Genomic DNA, 20284 nt, shown 5'->3' on the forward strand with positions numbered 1-20284 from the left:
TTACTCATAATCTCGTAGACCACAAATAAACTAACCCCCAGTCTTGAACAAGTACAGGGGGGGAAAGGGGTAGACAGTGCATATTGCCTAGTGGGCCACTATCTGTCAAGTCGTTCAGTGACATTGGAGTATAACGACTATGATTGGAATACGTCACACAACAGGCCGTTATCTGAAGAGTTTAGCTATCAGAGATAACTATTAACGTGATAGCTCTTTGGACCCGCCATCCTATTGAAGAGAATTGGCTTCAGTAGCCGTAGTATCTTCCCTTTCTGACTGAGAAGATTGTGCTTGGTCCCATTACTCAGGTTGATCATACCCACTTTGTTCTTCAGCTTTAACCCTGATAATAATTTTTTGAGCCTGTTCGCCTTGAGAGATTAGTTGTCTCAAGAAACGGTATTCTGCAACCCTCATTTGTGCTAGAAGGTTGGTCTGTAAGTTATGTTGACAGGTCTCCACTAAGGTAGACCGTGTCATACCTGACGGACATCGAAGAGCCATGCTTCGGAACCTCTTGACAAAGGCTTTGACGGGCTCCCTCTTCTTCTACTTAGTGGCGAGAAGGGTATGGATGGAGACTTCTGTATCCTCTTTAAAAAATCTTGACAAGAAGAGTCTCTCTAGATCCACCTATTTTTAGATACATCCGGCAGGTGCTTTCCTGAACCATTCAAAGACAACTCCTTTGAGGGTGCCAATGAACAATCGAGCCAGTATTATATCGTTTGATATCACATTCTCAGTCTATGACTTGAAATGATATATATACGTTGATTTGGTGATCCCGTACCATCAAAAGTTTATAGCGTCGGGACCTCAAACTTTGAAGGATAAGGGGCTGCATCCCATTCGGTAGGATAGGACCTAGCAACTCCCTCATCTTGGAGCTCACTTCTGTTAGCAATGGTATTGAGGCAGACTTTCAATTCTTCTATTTTGGTAGATTAGAGATTCTGCTTGTTCTCAGTCTCTCTTCCTTCATCAGAGAAAGATTCTAGGTTATGGGCTTTTTGGTCAGAAGTAGCATCATCAATCACTTTTTCCTTCTCTTTGCTTGTGTGAGGTCGTGATGAAGACAATTTTCTTCTCCAGGAAGATTCTTACCTGGGTGCCGAATCTGTCTTCTGAGATTTGGCCTTGTCTGAGATGATTTGAGTCATCAGAGCCAGGAGTTTATTGAGGGTCTCCTGCTATGATTTGAACATGGCCTCTTGCTCATCAACCCTCTTTGAAAGATCTTCAGAATTTTCTGCCATGTGGGTGAAGCTTTCATATCTAACAAAAAAACATGATGATTGAGACTCCGCAATGGATGAATGTTCGTTATCAGAATTGGTTCCTATGGCTAACCTCCGATAGGCGATAGGGGGAATGGCTCCTGTTAGCGTCCAAGTGCGTTGGTGGATTCCTTCAAACTCGTTAGCGATTTATCTGATGCTTAGAGAATGGTCCATCTTTGACTCATCAAAACTAGGGACTGACGACTTCTCTCTACCGAACACATTGATAGTAACTCCAGGATACTCGGTCTCTAAAGACTTCTTCTTGTAATAACGTTGTCGCTTGCTTGGTCGAGCAATGCTCGTCAATCGACCGAACACTGATCGCCTAGGCACAAAAGTACAACATTGGCATTCTGAGAGGACCGCAGAAATAAGCCGCTCACATTGATATGAATGAGTGGCTTATTGCACCGGTCTTTCTCTTGATAAAAGTTTTCTTAAATCGGAGACTTAGGAAGCATTTCTCACTGAACGTGAGGTTGAAGCTGGAACCCCTTGTCCATCAGTAGACGGGACTGCTTCTTGGTGAACATGGATCTTAAATTCATGTTGGTCTTTTCTGACATGACGAATCACATCTTGTCTTGAAAGAGGAACACGATGTCGTGTTTAGATTGAAGAACGCAAGACTGAGGTATGCGTTTTGCTGGTGAAACACGCCTCTGCGGGCTGCATTTTGGCTAGTCAACACATTCTTAGGGGCTAAGTTCTGATAGTAAAACGCAAGCCTGAGGGCTGCATTCTGAAGGTAAAATACAGGCTTGAGGGCTGCGTTCTGAAGGTAAAACACAGGCCTGAGGGTTGCGTTTTAGTTGCATAACGCGTCACTGAGGGCTACGTTCAACTTGGTTCACACGAGATTCTCGTTTGGGCTCATAAACGCGAGGTTCTTGTTTCGAATCAGAAACGTAGAGCTCAGGATTGCGTTTCAGCTCACAAATGCGAGGCTCATGTTAGTTGAGAGATTGGCTTTCTCGTAGTTGTGCTCGTCATCGAGCGGCGTTCTTCTTAGCCCGTTTTAAGGCTTTTGCAGTGACGTCACCATCTGTACTGATCAGGTTAGTCACGATGATAAGCCTCTTGTGACCTGACACCCGCTGTTTAGGTACGAGCGTGGAACCTTTAACTTGATTAACGAGTTTAGCCAAAGCTAAGTCTTCTCCTTCAGAGAGGGGACTGTATGAACAGTGCAACCCCCAGAAAAGATAGTCCTTTGACGAGTCGGCCACAACTGGAGCTTTAGTCTCCTTAAAAACTTTACGGATCTTGCACATAGGCTTGGGGCTAAGGGATCCGGAGGAGAGCAACTCCTCATACTTGGCTTGATTGAACTCGATGATCAGAGTTTCAACGGTCGTTCCAGTGAGCTTAGTGTTGAATTGTGCCACCGCTTCTTCATCGGTGAAAATGTTAGTCCCCAGCAGAGTCGTCATTTTTTGTTTGTGGGAAAATAAAAATAAAAAATAGAAAATTAAATTTGTATTATTCTCTCTAACAGATTTAGAAAAAGAATTAATTACAATTCTCTCGATACAAATTTCTATCTAACTAGCTTAGAAAAGAAATTACAAATCTTCTCGATTGGATTCCTGATTTACAAAAGAGAGAAGTGTCGATTGAGATCCTTTCATTTGTTTAATCTAGTTCTTCTTGGTGTCGATGGAATGCCTCCCTCGATGTTCGTGTCGAGTTTGCTTTCTATTGCCGATCCGAACGCTTCACCTCGTTAGAACATTGTCTTCGCCTCTTGACTCGAAGTCTTGGACAAACTTACGTGGCAAGTTTGAAACTCTTAACGAGTTTAGGGAACTCTGAGCGAGTTATAACTCCGTGGAAGAGTTGATCTAACCAAAATCGGTTTATAAGCCAAGAAAAAGCTCCCAGAGTAGCTCCAGAATATCTGAATATTGCCAAGATCTGATCTGCCAAAGATCTTTGTTGCTGAAGAAGACCTTTGGTTGCAGAGGAAAATGTCGATCTATTTAGGTGATTTTCTGATCTCCCCAAAACCAGTCGATCCAAAAAGAGAGAGAGCCCTCTCCTAAGCTAAAATTTTAGCTATTTGAAGGGGATTAAGGGGGTGAAACCGCCCTCTTAATTTGCTCCCTAATGGAGCTAAATGGGGTGCAACCGCCCCCCTATAAATCTCCCCATAACGGGATGTAACCGACCCCATAAAATGGAGATACAGTTTTGAAACCATTCATGTTCTGTTTGAACCAGTCAAACGCAGAAATCGCGTTCTGGAATGAACTCTGCATTCTGGGATTGGAACGCAGAGTTGAGATTCCCACTAGCGGCTAGAAAATGCAACAACATGCTTTGCGTTTTGAGTCTGGAACGCAGCCACGAACTCTGCGTTTTAAGTCTGGAACATAGCTACAAACTCTACGTTTTGGGCTGAAAACGTATCAATAATAGCTGCGTTTGGATTTGGAACGCAGCGATGAACCATGCGCTTTGTTTGGACGCAGAGATGAACTCTGCGTTTTGACACTGGAATACAGCCACAAACTCTATGTTTTGAGTCTTAAACACAACCACGAACTCTACGTTTTGGGCTGAAAACGTAGCAATGAAAGCTGAGTTTGGATTTCATTGCTACGTTTGGATCTGGAACGCAGCGATGAGCCCTGTGTTTTGTTAGGACGTAGAGATGAACTCTACGTTTTGACTCTAGAATGCAGAGGCCAGCCTCAGGCGAGCTTGGTGAGCTTCAGGCGAAGTCCAATGTTCAGGCGAAGTCCAGTCTTGCAGACGGGCTTCAGAACATAATTTGTTGTGAAGAACAGGTCATAACTTTCAAATCGTAAGTTGGAATTGGACGAATTATATATGAAAATCGACTATCTCGATAAGACAGAGCCGACCAAACCTACCCAAAGGGTTTGGTTTGCTCCCGTCCATTTTACCAAATTTCTTATGGTTTGAGAGATATCTGCGTTTTAATTTGAAGAGACCGTCAATTTGTAGTCTCTTTTGCTAGATCGTTGCAAAGATCGTTATCCTGTAACATTCATCTTGGTTCCTTGAAAATATGAGAGTCATCAAATTATAACTCCCGATGTTGATTATGAATGATGTTGCATTACAGCTTTCATCAGTTATTGTGAAGGTCGTCATATTGTGACTTTTATCGATCTACGTGAAAGTTTTTAAATTATAGCCTTCTGAAATCCATCAAATTATAACTTCTATTATCGGTGTTTGATGAAAATCAACTATCTGAAGTAATTTTTAGACAGCCTACAATTAGCATAAAAGATCATGGTCTATGATCATAAATGATCGTAGTCTATGTTTGAAGATGTAACTGCATAGAGTTAGAATTTGCCCTTAAAATATCTGAACATTTCAAACTAATGTGTAGAACTAAAATACTACAGTTATATCTTTACATGCATGCATATGCACATACATAAATAAAATTACTAATAGTTACAACTGTTATGGTTATTTACCATCTAAAGATGAAGATTGACTGCATAGGTTTAAAAAGGGCATGACTCAAACCAGCTTAGAAGCCCAAAAGCACAACCGAGGCCAAGTCTATCGGCTAGTCGAGCAGACGATCCATCTATCGACCAAGAGTTATTATGTCCGACTCGAAGTGCGGGACTAGTCGGTCCCTCGCAATTAAGATGACTCCTCGAGCAGATGCCTCGATCATACACTCGACCTAAAGCTCACTCGACTATCTGGTCGGCAAGTCATAATGATAACTCACAGATCAACCTACCTCGACTAAAGGGATAAGATTCGACCAAGCTCACTTCAGATGTCAATCAACACAACAGCACTGATCAGTCCTATCGAGATCTCTGGTCTGACAAATCCTCTGCATAAGCCGCTTATTCTACTCAAAAGTCACTTCTTTGGGATCGCCATGATGCTCTTCTAGGCTCGAATAATTTCCCCTCCAATCACCAGCCGCCATCTGGAGGGGGAAGGACGACCGAACAATGGAACTATCCTCTGCCCTGCCTCATCTGTCAAATCCAGGATACTAAGATGACACATCTCTCCTGTATTCAAATGACTTCCCTTCCAATCGTCAGCCGACACCTGGAAGGAGAATGATGACTCAACAGCCTATCTGCTCACCCTACAACCGCCTTCCTGTGTAAAAGAAAAGCCAAAATCTTAGAGGCAATGGACTATAAAAGGAGGTAAGAAGGGTAAGGGCAGGGGGCTGAGCTCCGTTTCTTTTAACATCTGAACTTTACTCCCCCTTTTATTCTGGGCATAAAAACAAATTCACCTCTTAGAGAGGACCCCCATGCTAGGACCTCAATGGCCCATGGACCTTCCAAAAAACCTCCCTCAAGCTCTCCAGCTGACTAGACCATCGGAGGTACTACGAGGGAAACTAGCCCCGTACTCCTGCGATTCTCGCATGTGCAGGTTATCAGTCCACCCCGCGCGCTCAGGATCAAGCGTAGAGTCAAAGGAGGAGTCGGCCCTACCTTTTATCCTCTCGGCTGTTAGGAATCTTGACCCCAAGATTAGTTTGTTTTGATGATAACAAATATTATATGTTATGTGTATTATGTGCTAACATTTGCTTTGCAGTATCAGAGCTATATCAATAATTATATTCAAAGAGATACTCAAGACGTAGATGAGTTCAAGGCAAAATGAAGCAAAGAAGAAGATATACTTTATTGTCAAAATGTAATTTTATATTTTCTTTGCTTAGAAATTTGTACAAGCCTTGATCACTCACACATATATACACACATAGTGTTAGAACACACTAACACATGCTTAGTGTGTTGGTTAACAATAGAAATCCCTTATGTTAGCCATTAGAGTTTATAGATATTGAGTGAGTCTTAAAATATTTCATTTATACCCTTAACAATTAGAATCTGGAAAAACTCAAAAGACCAAAGTTGTAGGTCTCTTCAACAGCTTTCCAACAAATCTTAAATCACCTCATTCTGATGCCGTATGAGAAAGTTACAGCCAAAATACTAAAAAGAAAATTCCAGAATCTGTGAGTTTACAGTGTAGTCGACTACTAAGCAATTTTCTGACTTCACAGAGTCTGTTTAGACTCAGTGTAGTCGACTACTATGACTTGTAGTCGACTACAGATGCAGTTTTTTCAGATTTCAGGTTTTAAATAAGTGACTGTTTATAACCGTTTTGTGGACGTTAATTAGGTTTAAAATTATGTCATTTCAGAGGCTATAAATAGGTTTAAACATCAGAAAACAAGTACCAACTTTTGCACTTGCAAGTTCAAACATTTTGTGCATATTCACTCTCTAATTTTCCAGATTTTCATGCTAAGTGTTTAGAAAAAGAGAGTTTCTGATATTGCCTTGGTTTCAATCATTCTTAGAGATTGTATAGGCAATATTCAGAGAGTTAAAAGAATCCTAAGCCACTGCAGCACTTCACTACACATTCAAGGCTTATAGGATCAATTGTGTTCTTGCTTCAAAAAGGATTTCTCTCGGGTTTGAGAGGGTTGATCTCTTGGTTTAGAGATTGGGTGACAATTGGCATGGTCTTGTCAATTGGTGTTGTAATTTGCATGGTCTTGCAAATTGATCAGGTTTGCTTTTGATTTTGTAAGGTTTCAAATCATAGTGGAAATCTCAAGCGGGATTTGCTTGGGGACTGGATGTACACCGGGGATGTGGAACCAGTATACATGCTTGTGTTTGTGATGTTCATTTTCTGAGATTGCCATTCTTTCTTTGCAATTTATAATCTACTTTGCAAACTCACCCTCTAGTGTTTAAGTGTCAAGCTTACGCAGATTTTTATAAGAGCGCACTCTATTCTTAAGGGTCACGATCCTACACTTGGTATACATAAGCAAAACAAGACCTTACACCGGCCTCCATCATCAACGGAAGACCCTCATCGACCGTGTGTTCACGGACATCAACAGTTACATGCAAAGCATTCAAGAGAACCTTATAATATGATTTCATATCTTAAAGTATATTTCATACTTCATATGCATAAATTTTAAATTCTCGTATTATAAGAGGTTGCAAATTGTTACATACAAACGAGACCTTCCAAATTTAAATTGGTTGCCTACAAAAGAGACTTTCTAAATTTAAATTTAAGCATATGAATTATTCTCATAATTCCGGTCCTCTTATTCATGCTTGAATATAAAATGCTTCATATGGAATTATAACAATTATCAAATAAATACAATCACATACGCATATGACGTATAAGCCCTATTTATATGGAAAACCCATATCGAATGATTTGTAATAAATTAATAATTTTGTTTATGATTGTAAAACAAAAGCTATAAATGAAAATGTTTTTTGTTAATACCACTAGATCAGAAACTTAACTAGATCAGCTCCTAACCAAAAACTCCTAAAGTGAAAAGATTAAAGTTTTACCTGGACAGTTTAGCCAGGTAAGGATAGTACTAGAGGGAGATCAAAGATCAATTAAGTACCTAGTTCATTACGAAGCGCGTTACGCAACCCCTAAACCTTGCCGTAGACACCAGCTAATCCAAGAAAACTTGAACCGGTTCACTTAATAATTTCTAGTTCCTTAATAGTATGTGTGAATAGTGACTGTTAACAATAAATACGTAAACAATAACTGTAAAAAAAGTATCAGCAACTATGAAGAGTAAATGCGTGAACAGTACTGGTGAATAGTGGTTTGCATTTTGAACAGCACTTACACTTTTACTGGTGAATAGTGGTTTGCATTTTGAACAGTACTTACACTTTTACTATTTATAAATGTCACTATAAATTATTACAAAGACATTAATTAATTATAATTAATTTCAACAATTAAAATAAAACAAGAAAACAGTTTCAGAAACCGTATTTTCCTAGAATGAACAGTAATTGCATTTTTATGAACAAGGAAAATAATTCTCTCATGAACAGTGCTCTATGTAAACAGTAAACATATTTTTTAAATAAAATGAACAGTAACAAAAACTGTTTTTAAGATGAACATTAATGGTTTTTATTTTTAATTAACAATAACCGAAACTGTTTTTTTTAAAACAGTAACGTTTTTAACAGAAATTAAAACGGGTGAATAGTAACTTCAATGAATAGTAATAATTTTTTTAATAATAATTTTGGATTTAAAACAATAGTTATAAACTAATCAATCTTCTAGATTGTTGGAAAATAATATCAAATAAAATTATAGCATGTAAAATAAATCCGAAATAAAATAATAAGAAAGTCTGGCCTGATCGGGAGCAGTCGTGTAAACACTGTCCTAGAAGATTGAGGACCCGCCTATCGCCCTGGCGCAGATGATCATCTCTCCCCTAGCGGTAAAAACCACCGGAAGCGACCGACCTCTTTACTCGGGCGAGAGAACAAAGATTCAGCTCAGACGAAGAACAGTTGTCCAAAAATAACACCAACATATGAACGAAAATAATATGCAAAGGAGAGAAGAGGAAGAAGAGAGAATTGTTTATGTATATATTCCGAATATGAATAAGGGGTGTATATATATAGGGTTGAGAAAACCATTAAAATTCCTACAATTAATACAGTAACATTCGTCATAAATTTTCGTAACGTTCTCCATAATGTATAGCCGTTATGCACGTTTTAATTGTATTCATAACACTATTCCATGTGAGACTATTCATGAAGACAAAATTGCCTTTTCTCCAACAAAATATCCAACACTTCCTTATATGTGGGAGACACAATCTATCATCAAATAAAGCGAGACTGACATTTTAGAAAAGATCCACTTCTACAAAAAAAGACCAAGAGACGAAAACCTAGAGTCATCTGTTGTTAAATTTGTCTGCTATAAAGTGAGCTTCTCTGTAAATGTGGTTGGTGTGAAAAATTATAGAAGATAACTGTTGCATGATATCCTTGCATGATGAGTGAATTGCCAAGGAGGAGCAGTTGAACCTTTTATAACATCAATCATAACGAGGAAATCAACTGCAATTTCAACCTAATTAATAAATGTAAACATAGTTGCTTTTAATAATTAACTTGGAAAATTAATCTTTTTGAAAAAAAATTGTCCTATGTTTTGCTGTAGTTTTGACTAATAATAATACTATGCAATTACCCCTGAAATTTATTTGTCGAAAAATGCTAGTGAAAACATTAATAAGTTGTCAAAATAATAGTTTTGCAGGACAAATTTTCAAAACCGACCCTTTGGGGTTTTTAATTGCAAAAAACGACCCATTTCACACTTATTTATAAAAACCGACCCCAGGGGCTGAAAACAGGTCGGTTTTTGAAAAATTTTTTCCCAAACTTCACGGGAGTTGAACTCCCGTGAAGTTTTGTTATGAGAAAAACTTCACGGGAGTTCAACTCCCGTGAAGTTTGGGAAAAAAATTTTCAAAAACCGACCTGTTTTCAGCCCCTGGGGTCGGTTTTTGTAAATATTTTCAAAACCGGTCGTTTTTTGCAAATAAAAACCCCAAGGGGTCGGTTTTGAAAATTTGTCCACTACTAAATTATTAAAATATAAAGAATATATTGTAAATTTTGCTTTCTATATTTACACGCTCCAGCATTATTTCTTTCTGTAGTGTAAATATAAAGAATATATTGTAGTTTGATAAAATAAAAAAAGTTAATGATTGTTCAGTTCAAAAAGATTTCTAAGAGCAACTCCAATGGGGGACTGCATTTTGCAGTCCCCACTTTGGCATATTCTATGGAATATGCCATTTTAGAGTTTTACAACTCCAACCATACTCCTCCATTTCCAACTCTATTTTAATTTCTCTCAATTTTTTAATTCTTTTACTTATTTTAAAAATATATAATGTAATCATATATTTAAATAAAATTAATTTTCTTTAATGAATTGATAATGTAATCATATATTTAAATAAAATTAATTTTCTTTAATGAATTGATAATGTAATCATATATTTAAATAAAATTAATTTTCTTTAATAAATTGATAATAAGAAATAGAATTAATTTTCTTTAATTCTTGTCTGCTTAACCACGACAAATTCCAACGCCAAAACGCCCATCGAATCCTCCATAGTGGCTGAGTCAGTCAGTTTGTACTTGTCGAATCAGCCACGAAAAGATTTGGTGGATGTCGTGTTGAGACTGTTGAGTAATGTTGCGAAGGAGCCTGGGAATGAGAATTTTAGGAGGATTAGGATGGGGAATCCGATGATAAAGGAGGTGGTCAGCGAGGTTAATGGCGGGGTGGAGCTTTTGAAGATTTTGGGGTTTAGGATTGGATAGGAGGAGGGAGGGGAGGTTTGGGGAATAGGGTGATCGAGAGGAAGAAGATCGACCGAAAGGTGAGCCAACTATGGTTACGTTTCATTTTACTATTGCTGCTGTTCATTTCTTTGCTTGAGTTGAAAATTGGAAATTTTGAAGTGGTTAGTCCCATTTGGGGCAGTTGAAGTGCATTGCTTTCCCGTAAATTGTAAGATGTTGAAGGTAGAGATTTGGAACATAATGCATGGTGTAGATATTGTGAGAAAATTAGGATTAATAAGGTTAATGATGCTTTAAAGAAGATGATAATTTGAAGAGATGTAGGACCCGACAATATTCTTGTCAAAGTTTGAAAATGTTTTGAAGATATAAGCTAAGGACGACAGACTAAACTATTCACAAGATTATTGAGACTAAAGAAAATGCCTGATGAGCGGAGGAGTAGCACTTTGGTATGGATATATAAAAATAAAGAATATATAAAAATTATTCAAACTATCATGGCATCAAACATATGAGTCATATTATGAAACTTTGAGAGAGGATAATTGAGCATAGTCTAAGAAAGGAGACAACTGTATCTACTAACCACTATAGTTTTATACATGGGAAGTCACAACTATGAAAACTATTCGTATATTAGTAGGTTAATAGAGAGATATAGGGAGAAGAGAAAGGATCTACATATGGTTTTTATTGATATAGAAAAAACTTATGAAAAAGTACTAGGGAGATAATGTTGTGGGTTTTAGAAAAAAAACATATTTTTAGTACATATATTGATTACATTAAAAAGGACGAATGAAGGGGAGACAAAACTGTTGCCTATTACCCAGTGTTGTAAAAAGCGGCGGACAACGGCAATAGCGGTCACGGACCTTCACCGCCCCGCTTAAGGGGTTTGCGGGTGGGTTAGGGGGAGAAAACCGCTCTTGAATAGCGGGTGATTGCGCGCTGTAGCGGCTGAAAAGTGGTGAAAAAGCAGAATTTTCCACTACAGTTTTTCATAAACATCTCCTTAAACCCGACCCGAACCCGACCCGAACCCGACCCGTACCCATTCCAATAAAACCCTCTCTCCTTTGCCCTAGCCGCCTCTCTGGTCTCTCCCGTCGCCTTTGCCCTAGCCGCCTCTCTGGTCTACCCCGACTCCCGACAAAACTCTGCCCTCTCTGACGACTTCTGAGCGTCATCAACGTCGCCGCTGACGACGACTTCCAGCACCGATCCCGCCCACCAACAACCAATGTTTTAAATATCGCATGTCCAACATGGCGGCCGATATGACGGTTTGATACCCTAGCCGTCACGAAATCCTTGATTTTAATGCGTATTGCGTTTCTGAGGTCATGTTGGGGACATGTCGGAAAAAATCGGGTATGTCGGGCGCCATTGCGGTCAAGAAAAATCGGCTAAATTTCAGAAAAAACGGTTTTAAGCTTATTGGATCAAGTTTGAAAAAACCGACCCGACCCAATATGCTCATTTAACTTTTCTTTAAGGTTTTTTTTTTTGTTGAAGTCAACCGCTCCTCAAACAAGTCTGCTGCTCCTCCTCTCCTAAACTCAAAGTCCGCTTGGAGTCGCCTAGTTTAGCCGCCGACAGACGACGTCGAACGACGACGCCGACCGTCGCCGACTCCTTCGCCTCCGGATCCGTCGCCAATCGACTCCTCAACTCAGGTTTTTTTTCTTGTTTTCTTCTTTTTTTGAAAATAATTTGTTTTCCCTTCTTTTTTTTTGCACTTAGATTATCTATTGTTGTTCTTTTTGCCGCCGATCATTATCTACTGTTTTTTCACTGATTATCTATTTTTCCCTTATGTTTTTTTACTGCTGATCATTTTCTATTATTGCAAATATGATTATCAATAGATGTGTATATATGCCAATTTGAGGATTTTTCTGAAGTTAGAGTTTAAAGACTCAAAAGTATAGGGGAAGATTTTTAGTGAATTGTATTCATTTAGAGATGATCTCAATTTATAGGAGATTTTTATCAATATATCCGATCAAATGGAAATAGAACTTCAATGCAGTCGATGATCTCAATTTTAAGTAATCAAATATTTTAAGCAGTCAATGGTTAAACTGTCATTTTTTGTGGTTTAATTTTCAGCCAACTAAACTGCAAGCATGCTAACTAGTTAAACTGTCTTTTTTTTTGTTTAATTTTCAGCGAACGTTGTACATATAGCTTTTGTTTCAAACTGTTATTTACATAATTATTTCAAACGTTGTACAATAATTTATGTACTTTTGGTTAGTGATCCTAACATCAATAAGTTATGTACTTTTTCATATGTTTAGACAATATAATTATCAAGTATGTGAAGATTCCATTTATGATATTATATCAACCTATCCAATATGACAATCCGATATTTTTTTCATGTCCCTCGATATATCCCCGATTTTCGTTATCCGACATGAATTTTGGCCGACCGACATGAACTTGACATCCAACATTTAAAACATTGCCAACAACAACTGACTCACCTTTCTCTCTCTCACTTCCTCCTGTCAAGTCATCTCTCATTCACTGTCTCTCCGGTCTCCAACCCTCCGACGACGACTTCCATCAACAACTTCAAGGTGCGTTCTTTACTGATCTGATGACAAAAGCTTGTCTCCATGTGCCGTATGTTTCCATTAGCAAGAACAGGAATCCGTAGAGCGTTCTTTACTGATCTGATGACATTCCAGTCAGCTCGGAATTTCTTCCCGTCCTTTTCGTCCCTCGTGCGACCATGGACAACTAGAAGAGAGCAGCCCGCTTCCTCAAGCATCTTCGTATGTGAGATTGTGTCTTGCGGATTTGGGAAAATGCAGATCTTGCATGAAGCTGGAACTTGGAGATTGGGTGAAAGCTACATATTTTGGATAAACATGAACATTTTTTCATTCTTTAATATTTATAATTATAGTACTTTGTTAATATTATGTAATTATTACACATCTATTTCATGTTTAGGCATCAAATATGCATTTGTAGAATTTTTAGTTTTTTATATGATTTTTCTTATTATTTAGAATATTTAAATGTATTTATATTTGACCGCTATTTGACTATGCGCTATTTGTCGCTATTTTGCCGTAATAGCCCGAAATAACCTTAGCGGTACCTCGTCGCGACGTGCCGCAATCCGCTATCAGCAACCTTGCTATTACCATAGGTTTACAGTAGGGATCAACCTTAAGTCCTTATATCTTTGCATTAGTTGTGGATCAACTTACTTGACGTATTCAAGAGAAAGTCCCATGTTGTATGTTATTTGTTTATGATGTAGTATTAGTTAATTAACAACCCTTCCTCTCCATCGGTTTAATTTATGAATCATACTGATACTCTAGAAAAGTTCAAAGTATCATTTATTCTTTTTTATTTCTGTAGCCTTCTGATCCTCTTACTTGACAATTATCGTTAGCCTATATATGCTATTGCAATTAAATAATAGATCTCAGCCCCAACACTAATTGCGTATATCAGCTGTATTATTGTTTGATTTTTTTTTTTTCATTTTTAATTAAATTTAAAGCTGATATAGTATCATTTACTATAGTAGCATTTTCCTGTCTTCACCATATATTTGTAAGGTGATGTAATGGCCCATGCGAGGTGGCAATTCATCCTTGTAGTACTTATGCATGAACACCATTATATTACAGAATTTTTTTCCATGATTCATCCATCAGTAATGCTGTTAGAATTAATTCTTAAGTTCGCAGGAATTATCATTTGCCAGGTACTCGGTTATGTTCCATGTGACATGATTTTTTTGGTTGTGTGACAGATGAAGCTTCTAAAATTTTTGCTATTTGGCCACTTCTTAAAAGTTGTTTTGTTGAAATTTACTTGATGATTGTGAAATGTATCTGTCATCTCAGGTTCGAGTATTCTTTTCTGTTCCAGAAATTGTAGCAGCTAAAATTGACCTACCTGATTCTTTTTATAATCTGTCTGCGGAGGAAATAAAAAGAGAAGCAGAACTAAGGAAGAAAAAGATAGCAGAATCTCAGTTGCTGATTCCAAAATCTTTCAAGGAGAAGCAGGCCCTTGCTGCACGTAAGAAATATAAGCGAGCAGTAATACGAATTCAATTTCCTGATGGAGTAGTGCTCCAAGGAATCTTCCTGCCTTCAGAACCAACTACTGCACTCTATGAGGTTAGAAATTTCTGGTTTGCTTAATTTGGTTAGTTCTTTTAGACATATAACTTTGTATCTGATTTAACACTCCAAAACTGTATGTCACATTTAATGTGATTTGTCATGACTGTATTTGTTGTTGACAATCCACTGTTGACTTATACTATAAATCCATAAAATAGATGTGATCTACATAAAAGCTGACTATTTGAATGAAATTATGTTGTAGTGACAAGCAACTAGCATGTTTTGAACAATAGTTATGGCGCTTGCATGTTCTTGATAAGACATGTTACACACATATTGCAATTTCTAGAATTTCATGATAAAGTTGTGCATTCACACAGACTCTTGTCATAGAGTTTGAACTAAATTTTATTAAGATGCTAAACTGGAGCATAAAAGTTAGAATCTGCCTATAAATATATGGGAGAAAAAGCAAAAATTCATACGATTTTGAAGACTTTTTACTTGTGGAGTAAAGCTTGACAAGCGAAAAATTTAAAATACAAAGCAGAGACTTTGAATCTTGATCTAAATAGAAACCTTACATATCAAATCTGGATGGTGTTTAGACAGATCATGCACTAAGCAACTTGTCATTAGAAATATATGTTTGATGAATAGATTAAAAAAATATAGTTCTCTTTTAGGCGGTTCAAACTATGGAATCATTTTTACCCACATCGACTTCTAATTTAATTTGGCAAGTAGTTTCTTACTGATATGATTCATGTTCAAATCTTGTTGGTAGTAGCTGCAACTTTCCTCAAGTTGGCGTGGAAAGATGCATCTATTAATCAAATCAAACCGTAACTCCCATTATTAATGTAAACTAGATTAACTTCGTGCAGTTGATGCACAATGATCACAATATAAATTTAGGACCATTAAAAGGATTATTCTGCAGCTCTATTAGTGTTTTCTGACTTTGGCCTCAAGCCAATTTGTTTCCCATGGTTACAGTGGCATGGAATTGTGCCTATAGGTTTGAAGGGGCAGTTGTACCTGTTTGGGTTAAGAAAGTTGGAGCTGTTGGGAATTGTTACTTGGTGTGATAGGGTCAAGCATCAGTTGAGCAATCTGGTATGGATCTTGGCCTTTAAAAGCAACTTGAGCTAGGTATTAGAGAATGGTAAGAATTGTTTAAGGTTGCGTTTGGGAAATGAGATTTGGATTTTGGAGGCAGATTTGAAATCAAGGGATTTGGAATCCATGATTTGGTAAATCTCTTGTTTGGATCTCTTATTAAATTCAAGGATTTAAAATATTTAATTTCAAATCTAATGTTTGGATACGCTCTACTATACATGAATTTGGATTTGAAATACATATTTAAAGAAAATACTCTTAACTCTCTCAAAACCCCTCTTCTTTAAATCAAATGCAATAGTTAAAACCACTTCATATGACAAAACTCATGTAGCAACTTAAAAGTAATAAAAAATGACAACAATTAAACTTTGCTATCCAAACACTTTAAAGTTCACATGGCATTGCCGCATTGGTCATGCTAGTCATCAACATATATACTTCATTATTACAAAGTTGCAACTTATAGAAGATCTAAAATTCATAAACCATAACCCAACTTGTGAAAATATTTCACAGAGCCCTCAACTCTCAAAATTTATTAGAAAACACTAGTTGCTTTCACAGTGGTAAATGTCAACCTATCATTAATTTCAGACTTTGTCATGAAATTGAGAGATTAAAAAGAAAACAACAACCACCCAACAAAAAAGCAAACTATTAGCACATCAGAGGATCGTTGTCAATGTAGTTAAAGTGGATACAAAAAGCAAAATGATTATAGCAGCACTTAAGACACCATACCTGATGTAACTAGAAAACGCATTGGTAGCCTCTCAAAGGTACATAAACGACATCCTTATATCATCATAAAATACAATAGTCAACATATACTTCATTACAGCCATAAAACATGATCTTAAGACATCATCATGTGATCAACCCAAAATATGAGCACAAGCATCCAATGAAATGATAAATTTTGATATTCAAACTATGGCCTTCATCGGCTTATGAGTGTGAGACTCCCCCCTTTTTTCTTCATCTTCGTATGGGGTCGAAGATGGGCTCCTGCCCCTCGAGAAACTTGTTTGGGTCCTACATTGCACAATTTAACATACGTGGTACAAGTAGGCAAAGCAAAGAAAGGTTTTGTATTGAAGGAATTGCAGCTAAGCCTCCTTATATTCATAATTAGTACAAGGAAGCAAAACAATGAGTTTGTATTGAAGGAACTGCAGCTAAACCCACTAATATTGATAACTAGTGTTATACATGTGCCATGCTGTGGGAAATTATTTCTCTCAAAAATTTCTCTATAAATTTTTTACTTTATATGACCAGAAAAGTATTATGCAATTGAATGTTAGAATAAGATTCATGTAGGTAACCCAAAATTGGATAAAGGCTATTGTTTCTATTTGTGGTATTACAATAATCAATGTCTATTCAACGCCAAGTGCACAAAGAATATATCTGAGAAATCAATGCAATCGAAGTCCGTGAACATGAAATATGAAAGTAGATGTTCGAAGTGAGTGCTTGTAGATGAAAGATCCAAATTTTCTGATGCTTTTGCTGGATCAAGAAATGCTATCGACATCAGTTTAAATACAAAATTTATTAATCAAGGGAGAAATTCAAAAAAATCAATATTATGCGAAAATATATGACAGACGAAGGTTCCAATCTCTTAATGAAAAAAGGCAATCATTTTTTTCTTATATATACTCAGTTTTTTGCGTAAAAAAGAAAATATCCACACATTTTAAAGCTTTTCTTTAATTAATATAAGTCTATGAATATCGGGGACAGAACTTAAAACTTTTCACGTTGTAGCCTTAATGTCCTTATCATTTTAGGATCTCAAGGATGAGATGGATATAAGAGGGAGGCATAGAAAGAGACTCAATCTTATAAGGAACTTATGGGAAATCTTCATGAACAATATGGACTATATAATAAGCTTTGAAATTATACTATGATAGTTGAATGAGAGATGCTATATATTTCTTGAGGTTGTTCTTTTTCTTTTATCTCTGTAGTTAAGGGAGCAAGGTTCTGGTATGGATCTTCCTCATGACCACCTCCTTGCCGTTTTTTTTGAAAGTTGTGATTCTCTTGGATGTTGATTAGTAGACTGACAAAGTTGTAAATTTAAGTAAATTTATGTTAGACCAATATGCTTTGGAAAATGGGATGGTAGAATATATTATTGTAAGTTTTTTTTCGAGGAAATAAAATCATAAAAGGAAGGAAAATGGTATAGCAAAATATATTTTGGAAAGTTTTTCTTTAGGAGAAAGAACTAATAACGAAAAGTACATTCTTCTTCCTAGTATGGAATTATTCGATTGGTGATTTAATAGGCAGCTCAAAAGGTAACTTTTGGAATTTCCATTTATATCATTAAATTGGAGCGGAAATAGTAAAAGAAATGTGTTGAAAACAAAAAATTTTAGAATGCAAACAGTTAAATGTGTAAGGAGTTTTCAGTTGTGCAACCAGGGCCTTACTTTAGTATATTAGATAGATTAATACAAGGAAGCAAAATAGAGAGATATTTTGCATTGAAGGAACTGTAGCTAAGCCTACTTATATTGAAGGAATTGGAGCTAGGCAAAACCAATACAACTCTCTTTCTCATGTATGGATATCCAAAATGAATGTCATTTTACCATTTTTTCTAGGTTGCACTACCTTTTTCTCTACCTGAGAAACTAATAGATATATGAGGAAATGTATATATCAATAAGCAGCTTCTAGATGGGAGAAGATAGAGAAGAGGACTAGTTTCTCAAATTACAACTTTGTTATCATTATTAAAGAAGCAAAAATCTATACCTCCAAAATGATATGGAAATGTTGTTGGCCATATGTTGGTACATTGAAGTCCATATTTAAAATGAAAACTGAAATAAAAAAGACACAAAACAGAACAATTAATTCTAGTAATAACTTGATTAAAAAAGTTCTAGAAAATCATATGGCAGTAAAATAGAGCAATACTTGCGACCTATAGGCTACATACTGTGACTATTCATATATATCAAGCAACAACTTCTCATTATACATTATAAAAGAAAAGAAATGGTTATAGGCACTTGTAGTTTTTTATGCTTTCTACAATAAATATATTATATATCTATAATTTAACGTGGGCACTGAAGTTTGTTTCCATGATATTAACAAGAATACAAGTTTGGTTTGTTTTACTTCTTGTGTTGTAAGATGATGCCCAATTATATGTTATTTCCATTATGCATTATGTGTAGTAGAATTGGATCTAAACCCTTTTAACTGTGAAATCTTTTCAATAGTTATGTCAATTGAAGCATCAAAAACTAATTTTTTTTCTCCTATTAACCCTTTCACCGCTAATTTTAATTGAAGCATCCAAATAAAATTAGAAAACAAAACAAAGATTAACCCCAAAATATGCCAAATGGATACAAAAAATCCACTAAAATTCGAACCTCACATAAAAGTATCCACAAAAAATCAAAAATTTTGCAGATAATTAAGATTACTCAATCAACTAAATCATGATTAAAAAAAGATAATTTGTACCTTTGAGATTTGAGATGAGAGAAGCCCCTTTGCTCAAATAAGGAGGATTTCCTAATTTTTTCCTAGAATTGCAATTATTCACAACCATTAGGAGATGAGAGAAAGCTCTTTGCTCGAATAAGGAGGATTTCCTATAATTTTTTCCTAGAATTGCAATTATTCACAACCATTAGCAATAAGCATTATTAATTGCTAAGAAATTAGTCAAAAGCACATCTAAATCTCCAAATGCGTACACACACAGAGAGAGAGAGAGAGAGAGAGAGAGAGAGGAATCCGAGTCAAGATTTGACAAATACCAAGGGTTGGACTGTAATTTGAAATCCAAGAATTTGATCTTTAAAATCCATGTTGTAAAATATATTGGATTTGAAATGCAAGTCCAAACTGAGGCCTAAACATGATATTTGCATTTGAAATACCTTGAATTTCAAATCAGGGGCCCAATATATGGGTTCCCAAACTAAGCCAAAGGTTTTTTTTCCTACTACAATGTACTGGGTCATTGGATGACTGTAGGTCAAAGTGGAACATGACCACCTACAGACACACGGTGCTGATGAGGGTATGAGTACCGGTACATGGACGGAACATAGCTATATATATGTATGTGTGTGCGTGTGCGTGGCTGTGTGGGTGCACGAGCGCGCGCGCGTGTATTTATTTTATTAAATTAATAATTTACATAAGATTAATATTTTTTCCAATCATGTTGTAAATTCCTACAACTTTTTTATATTTCTTTTTTATCACATAGATTTTAAGTTAGAAAACCGCTTGAATTTGAACCTAATACCAAAACACCTTTGGATCATAGTTTTGAACTGGGTATTGGTTGAAACGAACTCAGCACATGTTCAACGTGCTTCAAGAAGTGTGTCAAAGTGTAACATATAGATATAAGTAGTGTTTGATGAGTGTTTTGATTAAAACATGTAATGTATAATTCAATATATGTTTGAATAAGTGTGTGCATATATTCAAGGAGTGTCAAGGAAGTGCCAGAGTCTGGTACACATACAGAGTGTCTGGTATGGCA

At 36.4% G+C, this 20284-nt stretch overlaps 1 protein-coding gene across 1 annotated transcript in view; it reads left to right on the top strand.

Annotated features, from left to right (window-relative positions):
* Positions 13504–20284, top strand: part of LOC109845046 (plant UBX domain-containing protein 2-like) — a 9095-nt gene continuing 2314 nt past the window's right edge. The window contains exon 1 of the mRNA XM_020414234.1: positions 13504–14661. Within this exon, the coding sequence (XP_020269823.1) occupies positions 14365–14661 (297 nt within the window). The 5' untranslated portion in view covers positions 13504–14364. The remainder of the gene's footprint in view (positions 14662–20284) is intronic.

This window comes from Asparagus officinalis, chromosome 6 (assembly GCF_001876935.1).
Source record: "Asparagus officinalis chromosome 6, Aspof.V1, whole genome shotgun sequence".
NCBI classification, from domain to species: Eukaryota; Viridiplantae; Streptophyta; class Magnoliopsida; order Asparagales; family Asparagaceae; genus Asparagus; species Asparagus officinalis.